We start from the raw sequence: 26,519 nt of genomic DNA, 5'->3' as shown, positions 1-26,519 counted from the left end.
GTTGACTACCCCTAATCTACTTTATCCATTATGATCTCACATGTAAAAGCAACATCTAGAATTCCCATAAGTTTTTTACACCTTGAAATTTTTTTGTTTTTCACACACAGTGCAGAAATAGACAAAATGGTGCTAAAACACAAGGCAGTGTGCCATAAATTGATTAGCTGAGTTTTTTCATTTTTCCAAAAAACATCATTATCCGTAGTAATAATGAATCATTCTACATAATGTTTCAGCTTTAAACACCTGCCAGTTAGCTAATAATATTTTTATCTTCAATTGTTGAACAGCTGTGGGAAAAAGCAGTATTTTTTTAAAGCTTACGTAGCCCTATGCACAATAAGTGAACCTTGAAGATCAACATTTATTTGGAGTAGAATTTTGCACATAGTGTTTTTCTTTTGTTGGCCTATCAGGGAAGAAGAAGAATTAATTAAATTCTGATTTAATTAAGATCATCCAGTTTATTATTATTATTGCCATCTTATCAAAAATCTAAAGTTTTAGTAAAAGATGACATCTCCACTTTACTCTTCCCTCGAAACTTTATATCCATCAATCAGCCAATGGGTATTGGAAATTTGCATACACTGAAATTCAGATACAGAAAGATTGTTAAAATATGTGCAGGAATACGACTACAAGGCCACCAGATATTTTTTAAATGCTTGCATAAACACAGGCAGCTGGCTATGATGCAGATTTTTTAAGGGAGCCAGTCATGTTGTTTTCATATGCAATAATTAAATAATGGTACAGTTTGCTAGGAATTATGAATATGTTTTATACAGAACACCAACCACGTTGATCAGCTAAGGCATCAAAAATGCTGAAACCAGGCTTGTTTATAGCCAACTATGGTATTTTACAATGATGATAATAACCACAAATTTGAAGATTTTCAGATAACAACTCAAGTAAAAAGAAACATTTTTTTTAATCGATAGAATAAGTGAAGAAATAGTAAATGGAGATGACACAAGTCTTTGGTCATCAGTCAATTAATGGATGGAAAAATTCGTAGTAAGACAAAACGGCAGAAATATTATTCCTTTTTTTAAAAAATGTTCTGTCATTTTGATTTTGAATCGTATTTTAATTTCATGAGATGATTATTCAAACAGTCTTTCTTTGTGAAACATGTTTCTTTTACGAAGAAATAAGATAGCTGCTTGTTTATCTCTTGGCAGATTTCAGGTTTAAAAAAAGTCCATTTTAGTTTAAAAATGTAAAAAAGGAAACAACCATGATGAGATAAAAGTGTAGTCACGTGAGGAAAGAATCCAATTTAAATTGATGTGCATTGCCAAGGAAATATGCCACACAAAGCTCCCTTCCCCCAAAATCAATGACAGGGAAAAGAACTGCCAAATTTCCTAATTCGTGGAATATGCAGAGATACAAAGTAATGCTAAATGAAGATGCACAGCTGAAGTCTTCATTGGGATGAAAATGCCCTAATCATCAATCAGTACGGACAGCGAAACCCGTATCATGGTTTTAAATGCAGAAAATGCTGTTGTGAAAGAAGTGATAAAGTAGCTAAAAGAGAATAAGGAGATTTTCAAAGATTACTTAATGGGAATTCTTAATATGGCAATTACATGGAGTAACTCGACAAGAAATTACATCTCTCAATAAAATTAGCACTAACACATAAAATGAAATTGCTTACACAACTTATGTGAAAAAAAATTTAATGAAACAAGACAGATGTTAACATTAAAACTTGTTCTTTTTTTTTCCTTCTCTTCTCTCTCTCTCTTTTTTTTTTTTTTTTTTTGTAAATTTTGGTTCTCTTTACATCAATGCTTCATAACTTCAAACAATTGACATATTTTTAGACGTTTTATGTCTACATGTAATCTTACAAGATTTAGACTGATTAAACTTACTAGATTTCTTTGGCAAATTTCCGAAATACAGAATCACTGATGCCCAGAAAATTCTGGATCTCAGACTTTGTACTGCATTAGATTAATAGTGATTATCACAGATATAATATATAGAAATATCACAGATATAATATATAGAAAGGCATAAAGGTCAGCTAACAACAGAATTAACAATTACAATATTTTAAAATCTGAATTTAAAAAACAGCTAACAAAGTACACAATAAGTATGAAAGAAAAGCTCTTCAGAAATAACAGAAATCTACTTACAGAGGGGTACAATCCCATTTATCTCTCACATTTAAATCAACATCTTTTTGCTCAACTAAGTACCTGGAACATAAGTTACAATTATAGTTATTTATATATTTATTTTTATATTAATACGTAGTATTCTAAAACTGGAACTTACTTGTTAACACAACCACCTTAGTAGAAGTTGCCAAATTTTCAGAATGTGCCAAAATCTGGCAACTATGTGCATAACCATTCTTCTGAGAACCATACTCATAACAATCTTCAGTCAAGCATCGCTGTCATTTTCATACGTGTTCTTTTTCATTGTATTCCAAGTTCAAAGGGTTTTTATAAATCAATTGTCATATTTTTTGGACTAAATTTAGTTTTAAAATATGATTTTGAAGAATTTGCAGTTAAGCTTTACTCTATGGTTCCGCTTGGTGAATTGTTGATTTTTTTTAAGATCTACGCTATGAAGGATCAGAGCCAATTTCAAGATGGTCTTGATCCTTCCTTTCCCTACAGAAAATCAAACACTTACATAAACTCGATGTCCATATACACATCGGTCTATTTTAACTTTAAAAAAATCAGAGAATTGAACAAACTAGGCATTGCTCACTAATTTAACTTTATCCATGTACACATCGACCTATTTAACTTGAAAAAAAAAATCAGAGAATTGCAAACTAGGCATTGTGCCCTAATTTAACTTTATCCATGTACACATCAACCTATTTTAACTTGAACAAAATCAGAAAGCTAAAACAAAGTTAAAACTATCATGTTAACCAGAAAAAAATTTGCTACTGTCTTAACACACAGACACGAACAAATAACCAAAAATACACAAACACAGAGTAATAAATAACCAAAAATACATATTTCCCAACATAAAAACATTAAACAACAAATCTTTCAACAAAAATTAACACACAGATACCAATAAATAAATAAAATGCCAATTCTTTAACATACATTTTCTTTGTGTGGGTACGTTAACGCCTCCCACCAGCATCTCGTCCACATAAGCAATTCAATTAAATATCTGGTCGTTCTGGCTCATCCGTTGTTAATAGCGGATAAATATGTATAATAACGTCCAAGAAAACCATAGTTGTATCCGGAATAATATATTCATTTTCAAAGCACCACTTTCATAAAACGCTATGCACGTGCAACCAAACACAGCAATTGAAAATCTATGGTCCATATGAAAAAGTTACTATTGCAAAAGATACCCAATATCTCAACTTATTACAACACATATGGCAATATTCGCGATTTTTCCTCAAGACTAGTTTCACCAACATTATCAACATTAGGGTTACCAAAAAACCTACTTCACACAGCAGGCTTCCAGATTTCACGAACAATCAATACCACTTGGTGATTTTTTCAGACAGAAACTAAGCGGAACCGTACAGTAAATTTCAACCAAATTTTCTAGTAATGGAAGAAACTGCGGTAAAATTTCTGCAGCAGTATAGAATTTTTCTGAAAGTTTTCTAAAGGGAACAATGAGGAAATGCATTTCTTAGATAGTTGCTGTTGCCGGAAGCCGAGTCTCTGCAATTCTCTTACTCTTTTAATGCAAATACAGATTGTTGTGTACTTCAGGAGAAGAAAAATGCACAAAAATTTCAGAAGCATTTGAAGAATGTGTTTTTATTTTTTTTACTTATCATGTACTCCACATTTAATAACTCAAATTTGTATTTTAAACTGCTAAAGTATGTTTTTTTTTCACATGTTACTGACTTACAATAAATATCGATAGTTTGGGAATCCTTCTAAAGAAAAAGGCACAAAAACCATCAACTTGCACTCAATAAGTAGCTTTTACCTTTTCATCTGTAAAATATCACCCAACTGCAGCAAGGTGGTTGCGTTAATACATAAAGTACCCTAACATTTAATACATATTTTCCTAGAATTTACAACTAAATTATATAATTTTCTAACTTTTGATAAAAAGAGAAATTTTTATGAACGTGATATGTCTCTAGGATCTAAAAAATATATAAAATCATAAAAAAGTCTTTCAGTTCTAGTTAATGATCCAAATTCATAACTGTTTTTTACTTTCAGCTTTTAAAGAAATTATTTCATAGTTACTTTCACTTTTTGTCAATAGGTGACACTGCAAGCTCCTTTTTCTCTTCCTTAATTTATTGGAGTTCTGAAATGTTTGTTTATTCTTATCAAATAAGCACAAGCTTCCTTATCATTATTTTCATTTTTACAGCTGAAGAAAGGGTTCTACTCAATCTTCAAAACTAGTCCTGCAAACTTATGCCAATTTTTGCTGCTATAGAATTTTGAATAATTTTTCTTTAGCATCTTGTTTTTGTTATATTTGATGTTATTTACCTATAAAAGATTAATTGTTTTTTTGGGATCTTGCTTCAGTTGATGTTTTAGTTTTGCAATGTTCTGACTGGTGAATGTTTTTTAGTAAAGCTGTTTTCTTTTTAAAGTTTGTTTCAGAAACATCTGACATTTAGAAACTTAAAAAATCTTCCAATACAAAATAATTTAAATTATATCAAATATATGATTAATCACCAAAATGAATAAAATAGCAATATTCATATTCGTATATATAAATTATCATAAAAGTTACATAATCAAAGCTGCTAATAAGCTTGTATTATAAGCTAAGTCAGCAAAACTATTGCATCTAGTATGTTCACAATGGGTGGCACAATTTAGGGATGGCAAAATTTTGGGAATTTAGAGAAGCACCAAGCAATAAAATTTAGGAATGGCAAATTTTATAGAATTTAAGGCAGGCATTGGGAACAGAATTTAAGGCCAGCAATATTTTTAAAAATTAAGAAGACAGCACTGTTTAGCACATGCACAGTATTGTCAAAAAGTTTTGAACGAAAGAAGCAAGAGTGAAATCAAAATGTTGCATAAATTAGCATGTGACCTAATAGGTTTCAAGCTGTACATGACCTCTTAGGCCATCATACAATCTCTGAGGTTTCCATAGGTTATGGATTGCTATTTGACACTTGGCTGCTGTATTATGTATACTATAGTTTTATATGAAGTACATGAAAATCTTAAAACCAGATTGCTAATTTTCTACTGTTTAAATCTTCATTTCTTCTTTTAATTAATTTTCAGTTAATTTAGGTTTTTATTTTTCAGTTAATTTATTCATGTTTGTTGTGTGGTGCTTTCTCACATTTAGACTGTTAACATGGTCAAACTAATTCTTTTGAATTGACATTTTTTTATTCAATGTTTCTTGCTTTACTTTACTGTTAACTCTTTCACAACCAATCCACCCCACACTGCTCTACATTGATACAACCAGAAACACCTGAAAACAGCCAAGATTGTAATCTTGCTTTCTTCCCTTCTCTTAAAGGTATGCAGTAGCAGGTGCAGTTTCCCCAAATGCATTGTATCAGTTTACTGTAGACAGCTTGTCCTAAGAGGTTTCTTATCTTTTGTTTGCTTGTAACATTTCATTGTTGATTCTTTTGTGGTACAGTGTGCTTTTAAGCTTTAAACAGCAATAAAAGTTCAGTTTAAAAATTTAAGGGTTATATTTATTTTCAATCAATTTACTCCTTCCTATAAAAATAACGGAAATAAACAAAATCTCAGTCTTGATCACAACAAAGCCAGAAAGGCTTGTTGGTCTGACCTTCAGAATAGTTTTATAAAGAACGGGGTCAAAGCCTAATGGAATCTTTGTTAGAAAGTACAAAGGATGCCATTCGAAATCTTCATACCTATTTTCTGCGTTAATGGACGGGGAGGGAAGGAAATTGCTGTGAAACTGGAAAAGTATTTCGCACAGTTCGGTATTTTGAGGATACAAGTTAGCGAAGGGTCTGGATTTCAAAGAGTTAATGCTTTTTGATTAATATTTGGTTTTGATTGTTAAACTTATTTCAAATCATCAGATTTTGATTGCTAATAAAAAGGTATATTTTTGGACTGTTAAATTTGATTTTGCTATTATTTAGAAACCTGGTTTTTGCTTTTAAGTCAATTGTTTAGTTCTTAGAAAATAATAATTAGGAGACTTAATTTCAAACATATAATGCATAGGCCACAAATCACCAATTAATCACTTTACAGCTTGGGGGGAGATAACTGATTTAGAGAAAAAAACACTTAGAGCAATAAAATTGTGAATAATATTCAGTATTAATGTGCATAACTTTTATTTTACACTGATTTTATAATATTTTTCCTTTTCTCCATATTTTTACAGAGTTGGTCCAACTATCAATAATACAATAAAATCTGTAATACAATAAAAAAAAAGGAAAATTTTTAAATTTTCCTTTTTTAAAATAGTAAATTTTACAATCATTTTGGAAATTATATATACCATATTTTATTTATATACAGTCACCTATGCTGAAGTTCACCGAATAGAGCCACCCAAGCATGGAAAAAAATAATTACTGGCATAACACACTAAAAAAAGAAGTAAAAAAGATTCTTAAAACTCTACAGTGAATTTTCATATGTAATTTTAATAAGGTAGAAAGTATAAAGAATGAACATACTCCTCCTGCCACGCATTTCTGAATTAGCAGTATCAGTCTCCACCAGTGGCGTAGCAAGTATAACTGGCGCCCGGGGCAAAATACCTTTTTGGCGCCCCCCTTAAAAACTTTCAGTAATATAATATATAGAATATATTCTCAATAAGAAAATAATTCAAATAATAATAAAATGCTGAATCTGCCATAAAATACTCAAAAATATATTAAGAATAATCACTACCTAACTACTAGCCTTGGATTAGGAAATGCATCTGTGTCGGCACAAAAATCGGACGTACGATGATCTAGAATTAGTTAAAAAGGTGTTATTTATTTTACATATTTATATAAGTGTTTTTAAAAAGTACAGTTTTTAAACAATTAAAAGTTTAATATACATTATAGATAAATAGATATGTGGCAACTTGCCTACTACAACTCAATTCTGCCAGTCCGGTAACCCATAGCAACCAAAAACAAAATAATATTTATTCTATTCAATTGTTATAATTATTTAACGATCTGTCTCAAAAGATTGTACTACCATAATTGGTGACACGTATTTATTACGAATAGCAACCTTCAATGTTGCACGAATATGGAGTTTATATGTCAAAATTCTGAGCAGCAGTAAGTTATCCAGTGTGATGAGATGCAAGTAAGACATTTCACATGTCATTTCAAGCGTTGTGCCGCATTCCGGCGATTCAACATATTTCTGTCATAATTTCAGCGGATATATGTATCGTCTACTGTATTTGAGCCGCCAATTTCTCTGATTTCAAGTACCAAGAAACTGTGTCACTATATACATAGTGATTATTTTTCTATACATATTATTACTGTGCATATTTGATTGATCTAAAGTGGATGACAACGATGCTGCTTTACAATTTTCGCGAGTCGCAAGCCACCGCCTTTTTGTCGCCGAGACCCATCGTTATGGTTCATTCAATTTTATGCGCAGTTGAGTCACATTACTGCCGACGAAACTCAATTTTATACAGCGATCGCCGCGTTAGAATCAGAGGTACTGCAATCAGCTCGTGAAATAATTCTGAATTCACCGGCGACGGACAAATACAAATCTTTAAAAAAAATTAATTTCTGTTTATGAAGAATCCGAGACAGAATCAAACAGTTATTGCACGATTTACGGTTGGGTGATATGAGGCCTTCTCAATCGCTGTCTAAAATGTAAAATGTCTAGCCGCCGGTAACCTAACGGATAACATTCTCAAAACAATATGGATGAATAGACTCCCATCTAACATGCAAACCATTTTAGCAGCCAGTACGAAGCCACTTAAAAACCTAATGAAACCGTTGATAAAATTCACGAGCTGACAATTCCAGCTCAAATAAACGCAGTGCAGGCTCCTGCTATTGTGGCGTTACAGGCTCAAATTGATGATTTGTCCAAACAGGTTGCTCAGTTAGTAGCCATCCAAGCTGAACCTTTTCAGCGCAACCGCTCCACATCACGTGGTCGAAATACGCGTCGTAGCCCACTGAGGAAACGTTATGAAAGCCGGGTATTCATAACCCGAGTATTTGTTTTTAACCACCACAAATTTGGAAACAAGGCAAACAAATGCCGCCCACCGTGTCGTTATAACGACCAGGGAAACGAGAAGGGCTGTTGCTCGAAGTTGTGAACGACAGCGGCCGGAATTTTGCACGCCTTTTTCTCATCGAAAAGAATTCGGGCTTAAGTTTCTTGTCGTTCTTGTTTTTTGATGTTTCTGTCGTTCCACCACATTTTCACGAACAAAAGCGCCTTACCAAGTTACAACTTTATGTAGCAAATGGAACTCCTATTCAAACTTTTGATGAACGCCTGATATCTGTCGATTTAGAATTGCGCCGCAACATCCAATGGCCATTCATTATTGCTACTGTTTCAAGTCCTATTAGTGGCGCAGACATTTTTCAAAAATTTTCTGCTTGTCGATCTTAAGAATCACCGTTTGATATATTCCGAGAGTAATTCGCATTAGTCAAGATTTGAGCATTAAACTGATTTCGGGTAACTCCCCATGGCATCAACTCCTCAGAGAATTCCCTACAAACACGCGCCCAGTTATAGGTATTTTCGAACCCAAGCACGATGTACTACATTATATTGAAACCACCGAACTTCCAATTGCAGCTAAACCAAGACGCTTACCTCCGGACAAGCTTAAAGCTGCCAAAGAAGAATTTCAATACATGATAGAACAGGGAATTTGCCGTCCTTCAAAAAGTTTATGGGCTCTATCTAATTCGGAAACGAAATGGTAACTGACGCCCGTGTGGCCATTATCGTCGGTTAAATGCAGCTACAATTCCTGATCGTTACCCAGTCTCTCACATTCAAGACTGTATGCAAGTTTCAGAGGGAAGAGCTATTTTTACAACCCTTGATCTTGGGCGGGCGTATCACCAATTGCCCGTTAACCCAGCTGATATTCCAAAAACTGCGGTTATTACGACTTTTGGACCATTTGAGTTTCGGGTCATGACTTTAGGCTTATGCAATGCTGCTCAAACATTCCAACGCTTCATGAATGAGATGTTAATCGGCCTCGACTTTTGTGTACCTTATTTTGATGATATCTTAATCGCCTCCTCTTCAGAGCAAGAACACCTACCACATTTGAGAACAATTTTTGAACGTTTTCAAAGGTACGGTGTCGGTCTTAATCCTTCTAAATGCAATTTTGGCCAACCGAGAGTATCCTTTCTTGGTCATGAAACTTCCGCTGATGGTGTTCGACCGCTTCCAGACAGAGTCACCGCTATCCCCGATATACCCGTACCATCTTCAGTGAAGGACTTAAGAATCTTGCTATGCTCGATTTTTATCAACGTTTCTTACCTTATGCAGCGACCATACAAGCTCCTCTAAATTCTTTTTTGGTTTGGAGCAAGAAAAACGATAAACGTGTTACATAACCTGGACCACAGAATCCCGCGAAGTGTTCCAAAAATGCAAACATGATTTAATTTCGGCAACAAATTTTGCAGTATCCTTCCGCATCTAAACTATTATCACTCTACGTTTATAAGGTATTTTTCCCTCTTTCCTAGCCTGCCTTCGTGGTGTAGTGGTTCTGCACGCTGGGCCGGTACTCCAGAGGTCCGCGGTTCGATTCCCGGCGAAGGCGTAGCATATTTTTCATATCCTCTGCTTCCCAAAAATAACCTAATGTCTCTCCACGTTGACGTTGCTCAGCGTGGATCAACAACAGCTATAGGAGCAGTTTTACAACAGAAAGATCAAGAATTATGGAGACCACTTTCACATTTTTCTAAAAAAAACTTTCACCAGCACAAACCAGACACAGCACTCACGATCGCGAATTGTTAGGAGTTTATGAAGCTGTCAAATATTTTCGACATATGCTAGAGGAACGCGTTTTCATGATCGTAACAGATCACAAACCCTTAACCTATGCTTTTCAACAGCGTTAGGATAAAGCTTCTCCTCGTCAAATGAGACACCTAGACTTCATAGGGCAATTTTCAAAAGATATCCGTTATATTGAGGGTTCGCAGAATATTGTTGCAGACACCTTGTCTCGTATTGAACAACTAGCCGTTCCTTCGCGAATAAACTTTGCTGCCCTTGCGGATGAACAACACCTGGATTCAGAACTACAAACCCTCTTGAAAAGCATATCTTCCACCAATTTGTCATTTACTTCATCAAAGTCTTGAAAAGCAAATTTATCATTACTTCATCAAAGTCGATCCTTTCAAATTTTTTTCCTTCCACACTTAAAAATGCTAGATGGCTTAGGGGATCTTGTCCCATTGTTGATTATAAATATGTGAAAATGTATTTTAATTAGCTGAACGAACGTTCATAGCTAGCATTTGATAATGAAATAGTAAGTAGTATTTGAAGTGAGACTCTTAGGTTTGGAAAAACATTTTCTCTATAGATCTGTAGTGGAGTTTTAGGTTCCGTTTCTTTTCTACTGTGGAGTAACGTCATGCAGTCACATTCACTGCTCAAAAATAATTAGGGGATGTTGTGGGTTCGGTATGAAATAACCATATAATCGACAATCTTTTTGAACAAAAGGAAATAGAATAGATTATAAAGGAAAATTATTTTGTTTACAAAGTTGGGAATAGGCAAATTTAGTCTGTGACGTCGAAAACTATGTGTTTAAGATAAGGAGTGACAAGCGACCTGCAGCATTCCTTTTGTAGTAGGAGATTTAAAAACAATTGAAAAGTGGTGTGGTGGTGTATTTAATTATGGCAAAGCACACTAGGGCTATCTGCCTAAGAGGAGGGATGCCTTCGTGGAGGACTTTCTAAGGGAAACTGGCTCGTATACACGTTACACATGGGGAAAACCACGAAAACACCCATGTAGCCAGCCCGTTCGCGGGATTCGAACCTCGGACCGAACTACCAGTGTTCAGCGACTTTACCGCTCGGCCGCTGGTGGGCAACAATTGAAAAAGAGTTGACTGTTTGTAGCAGTCAGTCCGATGTTTTAGCAAGATGACTTAGTTGAATCGGTAGACTGGAAGGCCATCAGTCGTTTACAGGAGAGTCAAACGCAATCCATTGTAGCGGAAGCGTTAGGATTTTCAAAAAATGTTATTTCCAGATTATGGAATCGGATTTTGGAAACTGGATATGTTTGAGAAATTCGGGACAAGGTCGTGTTATCGTTTTAAAATAAAAAGCGGGAGATATACGTGCATTTCGTTTAAAAAAATAAAAATATATCTCTACTTTGGAGAAATAAAATGGTCAGAAAGAACGTTTTGGTTGATGTACTGCAAACATTTTATTACACATCTTATCAGACAAATCAAGAAAATAAATAATTAATTATATTACAATAGTTATTAATTTTAAATATATTTTCCAGAAATCGATCAAAATAAAAACTGAAATTTTCCGGAAAGTATTGTTTGGAAACCATTTGGCGCCCCTCTAGGAGCAGCGCCCGGGGCATCATGCACCCCCTTGCCCCCCCGTCGCTACGCCACTGGTCTCCACAGATCTATTGTTTCCTGGACATATTTGAAGCCAAAAGTCATTTCTCTCTGAAACATTCCAATGATCCACATTCCTTCAATGACTATTCCTGTGTCGTATTCCTATTTTGGTTTCGTTGATTTCAACACTGCAATCAACACAGCCAATTTTCGTTTAGAATAGTTTTTCGCAGCATTCTGCCTGTAATCATCTAGCAACAGTATGAATACCAATCCCCGATTGTTTCAGAAGTTACACGATTATCAATGCTACTGTGTAGTTTAGCACTCTCATAGTGTCCTACCAGACAAAAAATATATGCTTGCAATATAACTTTCTCAGAAGAACATTTGGTTCTAGCAAACCAAGTACCTTTCGCCTGAGACACTTGTTCATCTTTTCCAGAGGCATGATTCTGACAGTAACGAAACAGGCCTAATGAGGGGTTTACTTCAGCAGAGAACCTGTTGGCGTTTTTTTACTAACTAAAATACCTTCTTTTCCTTGCAGAACTTTCATGATTATAATCTATGATTATCTGTTTAAAAATTGAATCTAAAATCAGTTCTTCTATAATAGCAAAAGAAACTCAAGTACTTGCTTTCATTGCACACAAAGGCATATTTATGCTGTATACGTATATCACCAGCAATATGCATGTCTCTCAACTTCTGATGAATAAGTTAACATTAAAATGGACATAGCTATATAAATCTGCTTTGAAAATACAAAGCATTCAGTTTTACAAACTGGTGCAAAATTTTACACAATTGGTTTAATCCTAGTATACAGTACACACAGGATTTGGCGACATTATTATGAAGAGTAAACACGACATGTATGATGAGCAGTAAACGGGATCATTTTGATGTTGGTGACAATTTTCGGTACTTTTCCATTAGCCAGGCGCAAGCGAAAAATCACCATATAATGTAGAATTCCGCCAACTATCTTACAACCATATGGGGACTGTTCGTTTGGGACCATGTCCTCTACTCTCTGAATTCATTCAAAATAAACCACGTTTTCCTTTTATCTTCCATCTTAGTTTTTGTTTTAAAAAAAAGATGCAAATTTGGGATTTACCCAGAACTGTAGAAGATGCAGTCTCTTTTTTCAAGAGAAAGGTATATTGGCAAAGAATGCAACATGCGATCAGAATCGTGAAACGAAACTGTCCTTTTGTGACAGAGTACGCTGGCAGTGCAATCTTTCAACATGCTGCACGAAAAGGAGCATTCAAAATGGTACGTAGTTCAAAACGCCCAGACTGAGTTTTCTAACATCTTTGAGATTTATCATAATACAGTTGTAGATTGGAACAACTACTTAAAAGAAGTTTGTGTAGAAGTATTAGCGGAATGTGAGCAAAAAAAAAAAAAAAAATTGGTGGTTCAGAAAAAATAGTTCAAATAGATGAGAGCTTATTTACAAAACAAAAGAACAATGTTGGTCGGATTCTTCCACAACAGAGTACATTTGGTGGCGTTTGCCATGAAACAGACGAATGCTTTCAAGTTAAAGTTCCAAACTGTTCTTTACCAGTACTATTAGATGTGATAACAAATCACATCAAAGAAGGGTCAATCATCTATTCCAATTCCTGGAAGGGCTGCAGCACAACTAAATTGGAAGAAGCTGGTCTACAACATTTCAAAGTCAATCACAGGTACAATTTTGTTGATCCCGACACTGGTGTAAACACTCAGAAAATCGAGAGACTTTTGGGCAGCGCCAAATGGAGAAATAAAAAACATCGGGGAATTTCTCGACATCATTTTGAGTTGTACCTCACTGAATTTATGTGAAGACAAGGATCCATTTGAGCAAATTCTCCAGGACCATATTCTGGAAAAACCAATAATTATAAGCATTCTTTTTGGGTAAAACTGTTTTGTTTACAATTCATTAATATTTGTTTATAGTTAAATTTGTTTTGCTTACTACAGTGAAAAGTCTTTAATCTGGACTTGTCAGGACTTCGGCGATTTCAGATTATCGGTTCTTCCGGATTATAGATCATCAATTTAAATCTGGTATGATGGCATGCAGAAATTATAAAATTAAAAATATGAAATTGTAATTTATGAAATAAAGAGCAATTATGATCTAAAGGGCATAAAAATTTACAAAAAAAAAAAAAAAAGCTTAATATTTATTTGTTTATTTTATTAAACATTTCTTTCAATGCGCGCATACGTAAAGCATACATTAAGCATACATAGTCGAAATTAGAAAATTGCAACCAGAAAACTATTTGACGTGTATTTGTGATATTTATAATGACGAAGAATTTGATTTAAATCATATCAAACACGGAGTACATCGAGATGAAATACTACATTTACTAAGGAATTATAAGCCGAATAAAATAAAAACATCTGCCCTGAAGATAAGGATAGTGCCGACAGATCAACTTTCAGTTCATCACGCGCAGCGACATTCCCCCCCCCCCCCACAGAGCAGCGTGAAATTGATAAACAGATTTCGGAATAGTTAGAGAAACAAAAGATATGCCTTTATCCATTTTTTGCAGCAATTCCACTTTTTGTTTAATGGACATTGAAACATGCTTTCGCTTTGTAGATCCTTTGGCAGCTCCAGAATCGGAAATTCTCTTTGACATAATCGAAAATTCAAGTTTACTTTTATAAAATTGCTCTAAGAGTCCGCAAAAAATAATAAGCCGGAGCCAATTAGAAGATTAAGGAACAACGCAATCTGCAACATTAACTGAAATAGAAAATTAGATAATTTTAGCTTAGCTTATACCGTCCGTTATACATTAAATGCGCATGCGTAAAGATATTATGTGCATAAATTATGCGTAAAGGTATTATGTGCATATTGTGTAAACATATTATGCGTTTACGCATGCGCAGAAAGTTTGTAGCTTTAAGGTCCGGATTAAAGACTTTTGACTGTATTAATAAATATTTGTTTATAGTTGAACGTTTTTGACTTTTATTCCATTGACTGTTTTGTCATTCGCTTCGCTCTACATTATTTGGCCGCACCGTATACTAGGATTTCATTGGTAAAAGCTTACAATTGCTAGCCCCTTGTTGTTTTGGCGATTCTTTTTTGACGCCAAGATCAGAGCCAGGAAGGCACAATTTCAAGATGGCTGCTATACAAAACCAAAATAAGAAGTCAAAGAATTGCACAAACTCGGTGTTCGTGGATTAGAGTAAATTGAAGAGTGCCCCTTTTATTATCATGAAGTTGTTGTTCCTTTATTGCCAAGTTGTTTCATGGCTCATCTTTGGAATATGATAACAGGTAGTTTGGCGACATTTTGGCGATAAAGGTTACTAGCTAGGACTTTAGCAGAGTACATGGATAAAGTCAAGAGTGTGCGCAATGCCATTTTTGTGCAATTCTGGAATTTTTTTTAAGTGAAAATAGGTCGACGTGTACATGGATACCGTGTATGTGCAATTCTTAAAAACGCGGCAAGCAGTTTGCGATTCTTCCCTTTCTCCCAATTTCGCACCTAATCTTCGTCATGATTAAGCACTTTTGTTCCAGAAAAGTTCTAGCATAAGCGTAATTCGGCTAGCAGATTTTTGGAAAAAAATGTTGATGAAAAAAAAAAAAATGCCTTTACTTCGTGAAGACAAAATGGCGTCCAAACAAAAACTAACAGGTTGCTGTAGCAGGGTTGGTCGCCAAATTTTCGCCAAAAAAATCGCCAAGTTACCATAATCCAAAGATTAACCTGTTTCATTTATGGTAACATGAATAGTTGATAGTTATGGAAACCCTATTATGACATAATCGGTTGTATTATTGCACTAAATTTTGAATTACAGGAAAAGATTTGTAAGAGCTTGTGGTGTGTGTTGGTTAAGAAGTACATTGCTGGTTTTGCGGTTTAGACGATGAAAAGAGGTAAGATTAATTTGAAGTTTCTGTACGATTTGGAAAGAAAGGGCAAAAGAGCATTAATTGACTGGTGTGTAAATGAAGGTTTACTTAGTAGCCATTATTAAGTGTTCTGTTTGTAGGAAAAAATTGCATATGATCAAACATCAGACGATAACAGCGCTACGGAGCATACTTTTTACTCTTATTTTTGTGAATTTATGTGGCAATTCCAGTGTACAGATTCTAGTTCAGATAATTTTAAGAAGTTTTTGGATGCTATTAAGGAATTTTTTATGCCACAGACTGAAGACACAGAAATTTATAAATATGGTTAAGTTGGTTATTTCCTTTTTGTAGTGTGTATATGCAATATCTTGTATTTCCTTTTTTATGTTATTTCATTGTGTGATTTAAAATGTGGTTTATTGAGATTATATATTTTTTGTTGGCTGCTCCTTTGACTTTTTAAGTGAATATAGTTTGATGTGTACATGGACAAAGTCAAGAAAGAACTTAATGCCTAGTTTGTGAAATTCTCTGATGTTTTTTTTAAGTGAAAATAGGTTGATGTGTACATGGATAAAGTCAAGGAAGTGTGCAATGCCAAGTTTGTGCAGTTCTCCGATTTCTTTTTAAGTGAAAATAGATCGATGTGCACGTGGATACCGAGTTTGTGCAATTCCAAAAATCGCCGCTACACAAGCCAAAATAACAAGTCAAAGAACTGCACAACCTCAGTATCCATGTGCCGCCAAAAATCGCCAATTTTCGCCAAGGAGTACCCGTAAATATATTTTTACCGTGTCCATGTACAAATCCATCTATTTTAACTTAAAAAAATCAGAGAACTGCACAAACCAGGTATTGCGCTCAGCCTTAACTTTGTCCATGTACACATCATTCTATTTTCGCTTACTTTATTACAAAAAAAAAAAAAAAAAAATCAGGAAACTAAAAGTTAAAACTATCATGGTATACAGGAATGGGGTTTCATTGCCAAAATTAAACAAAATTTGTTACTAATCCAAGGGGCACCCAAAAAAAGGGGCCGCGGTAAAATCCTAGTATACGGTGCAGCCTTGGCGCGACTTTGAAAATTATCGCCAACACCAAAAATGACCCAAAGAACGTCTATATATATACTATACACACATAGTATATGTATATACACACATAGTATATTACTATGTTTAAATATATATTTTCTTTGAATGACCCGTTAACTACTCATCATATATGTCCCGTTTTCACTGCTCATCATAAAGTCGCCAAAAGTAGTCAAATCCCGTGTGCACCGGATACTAGGATTAAGCCGGGGCCGCTAGATTAGGATTTTACCTTAAAATTTAGAAGCGTCACCTTTTGAAGATAAAATAGATACATTATTACCACGACTTGCGCTTAAAACCGAGAAGCAATCTGAAAAACATGATTAAAAAAAAACCTTGCCAAGGGACATCACGTAAATAGCCAAATAATTGCCAAACTGTGGTCCACAAGCCATTACATGAATTTATTTATACACTGCATAAAATCTGCTCACTTAAAAAAAAAAAAAAGTGATTTAAGTATGAAATACCGTACCGTAAACGACGAACATCGCCTTTCCTACAAGACAAAAACAATTCATATTTGTCCATTTTTCACTTTCGACTTGCCTTGATGATATCTACTTAACTCGTACTTAATACATGGCTATGTCCAAAGCTGAGGAGGGTCTCAATTCTGAACGAAATCCTCTCGGGTTGTCGTATGAATTGGCGAAAACTTCTTGGCGAATTTGTGTAGCAGAATTTTACCACCGCCTAAGCAAAGAAAGTCTATGTCAATACATATTCTTTGGCCTAAGTGTTTTGACAAGTTGTACTTTTTGCATAATATTCTAGCATTGTGTACAAAGTTATTCATCTGGATTCCGTTATTTCATTCTGGATAGATTATTCTTAAAAAGGAAATTTGCGAGAAGATATTTTCAATTTCGTTTTAATTTATTTCGCCTACATTATGTGCATGATGTATGTCCTGAATCAGTAGGAGGTAGTTTAATTGGTCCATTTTAGAGCAGAAATTCATTAACCTAATCTACAATTAAGGGAGCATATTGGGGATATGCACGATATTGTACTTGAATGTGATGAACTTCCATTTTCCAACTTCGAAGGTAAGAAAATCTATAGTTTATATTTTCTTAAAACCATTTGCAACACTGGATTAAGGAAATAAGATTTAGTCAAACATGAAAATAATTATAATAATGAAATAGCGTACTGATTGCAATGTACAGTGATTGTGCTTAACGTTTATAGAAAAAACTTTGTGCAAAATCGTATTTTCCACGTGGATTCCGTATAGAAAGAATCCATTGATTGCATCCAAAATTTTTAATTTATTTCTACCATCATCTATGCGTAATGCTATCATCTGGAAAAGAAATATTCTCTTTTTTTTCTGATAAATTATTTTGATCTCGTTGTAATTTCATTATCAGTGGAATGTACATGCCGGTATCTTGGAAGAGACAAAATTTACTTGTCTTGAAATAGAAATATGCATAATTTTTAAACTTATTTCATCACTATATTTGAAGAATGAATAGGATGCATTCTGGATGTTCTGCTGCATTTTGTGTAACAAATACAATTTATTACAGTGCAGTCAGATTATTTTTTAATTCTATTACAAGTAAGTGTGTTTATGTCTTTCAAAACAAGAAAAACCACCAAACAAAAAAGTTAAATTACTGAAACCTGTATCAAATAGCACAAAACCTACTGATGCAGAAAAGCAATTGATAATTGAATGGCCTCCAGTCTTCTGATTGTGAAGCTGTCAATATTTATTCGGATTTTGATCGTTCATATGGAGGTGATTTATAAATAGTGATATTTTATGTTTAAAAATTATTCACATAAGAGCAAATATATTGATTTGATTTTAAAATTGGACCTGTTATTAAGTCCCAATGGCCCTTGTTTCCAAGATTGTCTGTTTTTAAATAGCTTTTTGGAAATAAGTGCTTTTAGGACATTTAGAGAATAATTTTTTTAAATGAAAATTATAAAACATTGATAAGTTTGCTATCCAAGTTAATGTATTGAAATTAAAAATTTTCTTGTATTTATGGAATTACTTTATAATTTTAATCTTACTCATATTTTCAACTAGCTTAACTTTGTGCATGTATTTTAGCAATTATTATTTATGACAATTTTCTGTTAATGTTTACTTTCAACTGTATTGCCATGTGTAAAGATCTTTTCCACTTTATAAGTCATCGATTTTTAATCTCCAGCAAAGTATTGTTAACAATTTCTTACGTCTTTATTACCTGGAGACAATAGAATCAGAGGTGTAATTTCTGTCCTGAATGTTTCTAGATATAATCGCTTTGAACTAGAAATGTAGTTAAGGGACTTGCTCTTTGATCACCGTCCATTTATGAAAAAAACTTCACTAAAGAACTTGAAAGTTTACAAATTCGAGATTCCATATACCGTATATATCCATGTGTAAGTCGACAATCTTAAGAAAAATAATCAAACTTTGAAGAAGGGGTTCGACTTATGTGTGGAACCTAAAAATAAAAATAATCTGTCGATCAATGACACGTTGGTGAAATTGATTATTAAATATATCATTCATATGGAAAAAACACAAAATTTTTATTTATTCTTTCCATTTTATCTCTTAGTTTTTTTTATTAAATTTGTTTCGATTTTGTTTTCAGTTTACGAAGTGATGATAACACTAGCTGTAATGAATCGAGTGGTGAAATTTATGATGAAGCGCTAATGACTGAAAAAGAATTTCATGATTTATTTGCAGATTCTGACTTAAGGATTGGAATGAAATTCTTTGAAAATTTTGTACATATTTAAAAATTTTATCATGTGCTAAAATGGAAATAAACAAAAATTCGCTAAAGTGTGAGTAATTTTATCAAGTACAAAGGCATGCTGTTTTATCAGCGGCGGCCGCTCATGCGACAAATTTGTTTCTCCGAAAATTCTTTTCAAAAGCCAGGGGATCGACTTACACATGGGTTTATACAGTATTTTATGCTTTAATCTATAGGATATTTTTGAAGTAAACAATATTGATTGTCTGGATCAAAGTTTCTTAAACTATGGTCATGACCACAAATGAGGTTTCAAATCAAAATTTTGGGGTTGCGAAAATTCATTTCAATAGTTGAATTTAAAGAAACTGCATTCAGAAGACTTTTAAAGAATTACATTAATGAGATTAGGCTTTTAAAGACATTGATTGTATTAATTACCTGTTCTATAAAGTGCAAAAAGACTTTGTAAAGCTATTTATTATCTTTGTAAAACTTGAGTTTTCACAAAAATCCTTGATGAATTCTGGATTGGAGTTAGAACTAAATTTCTCACTTCTTCTGAAGTGGCATTAAATGTTCTCATCTCATTCAGCTCTACATGTTTTTATAAAAAAAATAATATAACAGCTATATAACAGCTCCACATGTTAGAATGAGAATGAGATATTAATTTTATTTTATATTATCGACATTTATCCCTGAAACTTATCACTAGTATTAAAAATCACAACATGCTGCTTTCCCCAAATTATTCTTAACGCTAATTAAAACCAAATTCGATGTTGAAACATGTTGAAGATGCTTTATATTCAGCAGTGTCAAATATTACGGCAACATTTAATTTGTTATGCAGAAGGAAACGAGCACATCTGTTTCATTAGAATTTTTTAATACTTGCATGTGTGGGATGCTTTAAGATACAATTTCAGTTATCTGAAAAGTGCACTTTCAAAAGAGTGGCATGCAGTTCCACAAGTCTTGATGAACACTTTCGTAAAGTCTAAGAAATCAAGATGTGAGGTATACATATCTGTGTGAGGTGACCTTACACCATATTAAAGAAAAAAATTTTCTACAAGAGATGACTTAATTTTTCCATCATTTTTCAATTTCCATAAATGCAATCATGTATATATAATCTAGTTCTGGAAATACCATTTGACGTGATATAAGATATTTATATTTAAAATCATGACTGTAACTGACCATCTAAAAAGTAATAATTGAACAAATGTAAAGTAACATGTGTAATAGTTATGTTATTATCTTATTTTTAATAAAATGTCTTAATTACAAATGTATAATGCATTAAACATGTTTAACTGATAACTTTATGAGCACTTACAGCATTGATACAATTAATAAAAAGTGTTGATAATATTATGTACACAATGTTGGGACTCGACCAGTTTGCTGTAGCAGAGTAATGTTAAAAAAATGGTTCAAAACTGAATTGTAATAATTCATTGAGCAATTTTTAATTACTTAGTAGCTAATTTTATGATTTATTTAGGGAGCAAATTATTTCTTAAAATATTCTTATCTTGTAACTTCATATGTGTTATGTATGAACATAAATTTTTTGTATCCCATCGCTGAATATATATTATATACATTACCCGATCACTGTTAATTACACATAGTGGTAGAGAATTATTTTTAAATAAAAAAAATTGCTTCTATGCACATTAGTGTATCTATTAAAGCACCTATGCTAATATAAAGGTACTGTTTCCATTGGAAATATTAATAGCATTAGATCCTGTTTTGTACATCTAAATACATTTACTGGGAATTCATATAGAAATTAAGAAATGGCCACCTTTGCCTCTGTAAACACATTTTAAGGTTACTGCAGAAAAAATGGTTGAGGTGATAATAAAATTTATCAAATAAAATATACAATATAAATATGCTCTCATGTACTTAATCTTTTAATTCTCTGAGGTTAAATATAGGTATTTTTTTGAAAGGGGACCTTACTATTTATTTAAAATGCTGTGAATGGAATTCAACAGACAGTACAATAAAAAAAGGAAGACGTTTAAAGATGTCTGCTGAAAAACATATTCCTGAGAAGTACTACCAAAAGATATTAATGTAAAATTTTAGTAATGTAAATTAATTTTCCAGTCTCCTAGCTGGTACTGAATTTATTAAAGCACTTGAAACAGAGATTCATAAGAGATTAAAAATCCTGTTTCTTGCATTAAAATTATTATTCCAGTAATGTTCAAATTCGGATTGATTAACATTTATTTTATCAAGAAGAATGTAAGATTATATTTGTCCTGCTAAAACTTTTGGGGGGGGGCTAATACTGCGTACATGTTAATAAGTGTAATAATTTCTTTCTCATATTTACTGCTGAAACATAATTACGGTTAAATTATATATAATTTCTGAAAAATGACTTAAATGATGACAGATTTCTGAAGTGAAATTTAATTAAGTTGGATAATATGGCAGTTTAAGAAAAATTAATCAAATTCCTGAGTATTTTTTAACAAGGCTCTTAAATCAGTGTACATTCAGGATTAATAAGCATACAATTTTTCAAGAGCTATTTAATGTACTATAGACGATGTTGAACTACATATGATTTGCATTCTGAAAGTTTTGAAAATGTAAATTGAATAAAGTGTACCAGCAAATTAGAAAATATATCTCTGTAGAAAATACATTTCGAGTCATAAAACAGACATTACTTTTACTGTTATAGATGATTATGTAAACAAAACAACAAGAACAAACAAACAAACAAAAAAAAAAAAAACATTGTCTCAATAATTGCGGTAATTTGCAAGTTGATACAGTTATTCAATGACCCTCCTTTAATTGTTAAAATTCCTTAAGTGAAACCAGTTGTTTATTATTTGGAGTTTTTTTTTTTTTTTTTTTTGTATAAATCTGGAAATTAACTATGCATACTTCTCAGGTATCTATTAACAATATGTTAAGAAGAGGATTTCAGAACTTAGTCATTGAAAATTTTTTAATGACTTTTATTAAGCCCACCTTTATAAAATTTATACACTATTTTCTAAGTATTAATGCATTTGAATTGAGCACTCTTAACTTAGTTTTGTTCATCATATATGTGGCATTTTTTTTCATAAATTAAAAAATAATTGAAATTAGAATAATTAAAATTTTCTGCAGTGCTATCAAAGATAATGTAAAGCGCTTAGAAATTAAAAATTTGAAATTTAATTTACGAAAAATGTACTCGAAATGTCAGTAAATTCAAAAATAGCATGTTCAATAGTTTATTTGTATATTTATTTTTATGAAAAGAATATTAATAATAGTTGATTTGGAAAAATGTTTTATCTGAATTGGTTTTGTCCCAATAATTTGGATAAATGAGATTCTACTTGAATATTTTACTAGATGTACTAATTTAAAAAAAGTTAAATGTGAAATAAGTTTTTTTTTTTTTTTAAGCAATAAGATTTTTGAAAATTAATTGCGCTTCAATGCAATTTTTCGTCATTTGCTTGCTTAAAACTTAATTTTCGTTTACTTTATTTTATGTAATACCTCTTTTATGCTTTGTAGGATATGTTTATATCAGTTTAGTTCAAAATTATCTTATACTCAACTATTATACTAATAGACTAGAAGAGAAACACGCTAATGTGACAATCAAAATCGTAAAAACAACCTTGTTGTTTCATTATACTTACGCTAAATACAAGGTTGTTTTTATGATTTTGATTATTATACCAATATTGAGCCAAAGAATTAGCCAAAGAATTTCTGTATTGAGCAAGACGATTAATTTGGTTTGGATTTTTTTATTTGCCAAGTAAGTGATAAAAAGCTAAATATGGTAATCCAAGCAAATTCTCTGAATTTCTAAGGAGCCAATAGCGTTGCAGAATTGGAGGATTTCGGATTAAAACGGAGACGTACGTTCCATTTCAACGCATCGTGAAACAATGTGCGCTAAAAGCAAAGGCTCGGCAAAGAACGTGTTATAATATATGAGAATTATGAAGAAGAGAGAAATTAAATTAAGAACTCAATAAATACATATTCTTTGGGCTCAGAGCACTAAGCGAACACTATCTACACGCAGAAAGGTTGCGGGGAGAATGATCAATCTGTTCAGAAGTAGCATATTATTTCCAATATCATAATGAGTCGGTATATTCTCTTTGCTAGTTCTAGTTTAAATGCTATCAAAATGAGTCGATATTTACGTACTACAGTCAGGTTTTCAAGCTGTATATCTCGTACTAATGATATCATGTATAAAAATCCATTCTTATGTTTGGGAGACTATCTTGAAATTCCAGTTTTTACGGAAGCGGAATTATTATTCCGTCCAACTTTGAAATCTATGCAAATAGCTCAAAATTTATTTGTTCCTAAAGTTGGCCATGAAATTAAATTTATTACTGCTACAATTGATCCACTGAAATTCCCGCAACATGATTTACCTGAGGTAAGTGAGAAACAGATGTTAATTTCGTTGTGAACGTTTTCACTGTGTGTGTCCTTGTAATGAATAGTGGAATTCCTTCCTGTCTCTATGTTACATAAAAATCATAATATATGTATGTAGACTTTTAATGTTAGGATGTCTTTAATATTGAGGAATCTGTATGCAAAAACAGCACAGACATAAAATGCATTTATGTAGATATGCTAGAAGCTAATTATTTGCAATTAAGACGTAGTAAAAGAAGCAGAATCAGGTTTTTGTGTCAAAAATGAATAATAAATGTAAAATTGTAGTTTATGTGTTAATAAACCAAAGTTTACGTCTTTATATGTGAGCAGAGTTAGGATTTACAATTTGAGGATTCAGTATATGTGTTAAGCTGGATGTTTTGGAGGCTTTTATATAGAAAATCATATTGATATGCCTGTAAGATCTTAAATGGACTCAAGCATTGACATAAAAATACATAATGTCATTGAGCCTAAAATTCTATCATCTCCAGTTTCTGTAATCATTATTTTCTTTGTCTCATTCATTAGACATAAATATATATTTCATGATGTAAACAACTGTTCTAAGTATGTTGTATGTAAGCAAACAATTGCAAAATTTGTCAGAAAAGATAATTTAATGAGAGTCTGTTCATTGAAGGATGTTGTTAAATAAAATTTACCTTGTACTGAAAGAGCTTCCAAAAGCTGATAAACTACCAAAAAAAATGGAGCCATTAAAGACTTTAGTGAATAAAAAATAATTTTGCAATATACCCAGATTTAAGTTTACCATTCTGGGAGAAAATGTGACATAGCTAATGTTTTACAAACAGTTCTCCATAAGAGAATTTCTAAAACTGGAAATTTCTAATGATGGGATGAGTTTACATGTAGACTTACTTCTAAGGTATCCATTTCCAAAACTGACCACTGTTTTCAAGAGTAAGAAGCAAGCACTTGTACTGAGCATTAACTATCTAAGATGATTATTTGCACCGAAGAACAAAGTAAATTAGAAGTGTGGTTGGGGATAAAATAAATCTGGTGACAAAATATAAAGATCTTGAGCTAATTTGATGATCTTAGCTGCAAAATCATTCAAGTTACATGCATTTTTATTGGTATTTCTTTAATTTTGTCCATCAGTGTATTTGGAATTAATTTTGTTATAGAAATTAATGCTTTGGTCAGCATTTCGCCCAAAAAAATGTTAAATGAATTCATAAAGCGGTTGATCTTTACAATATGGTAACTGGTAGTTTGGCGACATTTTGGAGGCGATAAAGGTTACTACCTGGGACTTTGGTAATAATGTGAGCAGTACTCAGTTCCGATTACGCATTATTTTGCGTGAGGGAAATGAGAAATCATGGGATATGTCATGTGATATTAATGGACGAATTACGGTTCTTTAATCGGAAAAGGGGGGAAATCGGGGAAAAATGTGGAAATTTTGTATTTAGCTTTATTCTGTGTTGTGTGAAACAGTGTTGTTTAATTTTTGGATCCCATGGCCCTAACCAAAGTGAATTCAAAATGGGTATTTAGGCATTGTGATAAAGAGAAGTTTGCTTTTTATTTAGCGGAGGAAGTATGGAGGAAAAATTCGCAGAAAAAATCTTTCAATAATTTTATTGAATGAATTAGAAAAGTGTATCCGCCACGTAATCAAGATTCTGAAGAAGATTAGGTAAGTTAGTATTTTTAATTATTTGAGGATATTATTTTTATGCATTGTTCTAAATGTAAGGTGGAAAGGAATTTGGTATTATTGGGAAAATTGTTATTAGCAATGATTTAGTTTAAAGTAATTAGGATTGTAAGGTAATTTTTATTAATTTAATGTATGTGCTCATTTATATTTTAAGTAGTGTTTTTGAATTTAATTATATTTTAATGAAATGATAGTTATTTTGTGAATTTTATGTTTGTAGGAATTTGGTATATGTTTAAGTTGAAATAAACGTGCATGGAAATAATTTAATATTTGGTACTAAGTATTTGTAATGCTTGCGGTATGAATTCGTTGGTGACGTGTATAATGTAATAGATGATTTAGAGGTAAACGTTTTTGGATATTTTATTTATTTTATATGTGGAAATGTTCATATTTGTAAAGGGTAAATACTTTTTCGCGATCAGGTAATTTCATATATGTTCTTTTTACCGGGTTTAAAGATTGAGAAAATTGTCACGTATTTTCGTGAAATTTTTGTAATTTATGAGAAAAAAGCAGTGTTCATGGATATAGTGAAGAGTGTGCGCAATGCCATTTTTGTGCAATTCTGGGATGTTTTTTTAAGTAAAAATAAGTCGCCCTGTACATGGTTTATGTGTATGTGTTATTTTGAAAAATGCGTAAGGAGAATGGTATTGTGCAGTTTTTCCTAATTTTGCAGTGAATATTTGTCATGATTAAGCAGTTTTGTTTGATAAAATTTCTAGCATAAGTGTAATTCGGCTAGTAGATTGTTGGAAGAAGTGTTCAGGAGATAAAAAGAAAAGAAACATGTCTTTACTTCGTGAAGACAAAATGGCGGCGGGGAAAAAAAAATAGAGGGTTGCTGTAGGAGAGTTGGTTGCCAAATTTTCGCCAAAAAATTGCCAAGTTACCATAATGTAAAGATCAACCCATAAAGCTAACGTTCATCGGAACTACTCTTATATGTGCCCTCAGGTTGCCAAATTTCTCACCGCCATATTACTACCTAA

General features: G+C 32.6%; 2 protein-coding genes across 7 annotated transcripts in view; one reads left to right on the top strand and one right to left on the bottom strand.

Annotated features, from left to right (window-relative positions):
- LOC118193674 (ankyrin repeat and BTB/POZ domain-containing protein 1-like) overlaps positions 1-17,259 on the bottom strand; it is a 120,053-nt gene extending 102,794 nt beyond the window's left edge. For 2 of the 4 annotated variants that reach the window (XM_035364794.2, XM_035364797.2), the window contains exons 1-2: positions 17,105-17,258; positions 2,169-2,231 (exon numbers count right to left, since the gene is read on the bottom strand). In XM_035364794.2, coding sequence (XP_035220685.1) covers positions 2,169-2,231; positions 17,105-17,160 — 119 coding nt within the window. In that variant the 5' untranslated portion in view covers positions 17,161-17,258. Of the gene's footprint in view, positions 1-2,168; positions 2,232-17,104 lie in introns of all 4 variants that reach the window. The other 2 variants (XM_035364795.2, XM_035364796.2) reach the window with 2 other exon arrangements.
- Positions 17,260-23,248: 5,989 nt separating this feature from the next.
- Positions 23,249-26,519, top strand: part of LOC118184526 (GTP-binding protein 8-like) — a 113,461-nt gene continuing 110,190 nt past the window's right edge. The window contains exon 1 of one of the 3 annotated variants that reach the window (XR_015038718.1): positions 23,249-23,814. Coding sequence is in view for 1 of the 3 variants with exons in the window: in XM_085808188.1 (XP_085664314.1) it covers positions 23,506-23,814 (309 nt within the window). In the remaining 2 variants the exon portion in view is untranslated. The remainder of the gene's footprint in view (positions 23,815-26,519) is intronic. The other 2 variants (XR_015038719.1, XM_085808188.1) reach the window with 2 other exon arrangements.

This window comes from Stegodyphus dumicola, chromosome X1, assembly GCF_044657685.1.
Source record: "Stegodyphus dumicola isolate Sdum_Otavi_A_Nest chromosome X1, ASM4465768v1".
Classification (NCBI taxonomy): domain Eukaryota; kingdom Metazoa; phylum Arthropoda; class Arachnida; order Araneae; family Eresidae; genus Stegodyphus; species Stegodyphus dumicola.
The sequence above is the reverse complement of the archived record's forward strand: the minus strand, read 5'-3'. Positions and strand labels throughout refer to the sequence as shown.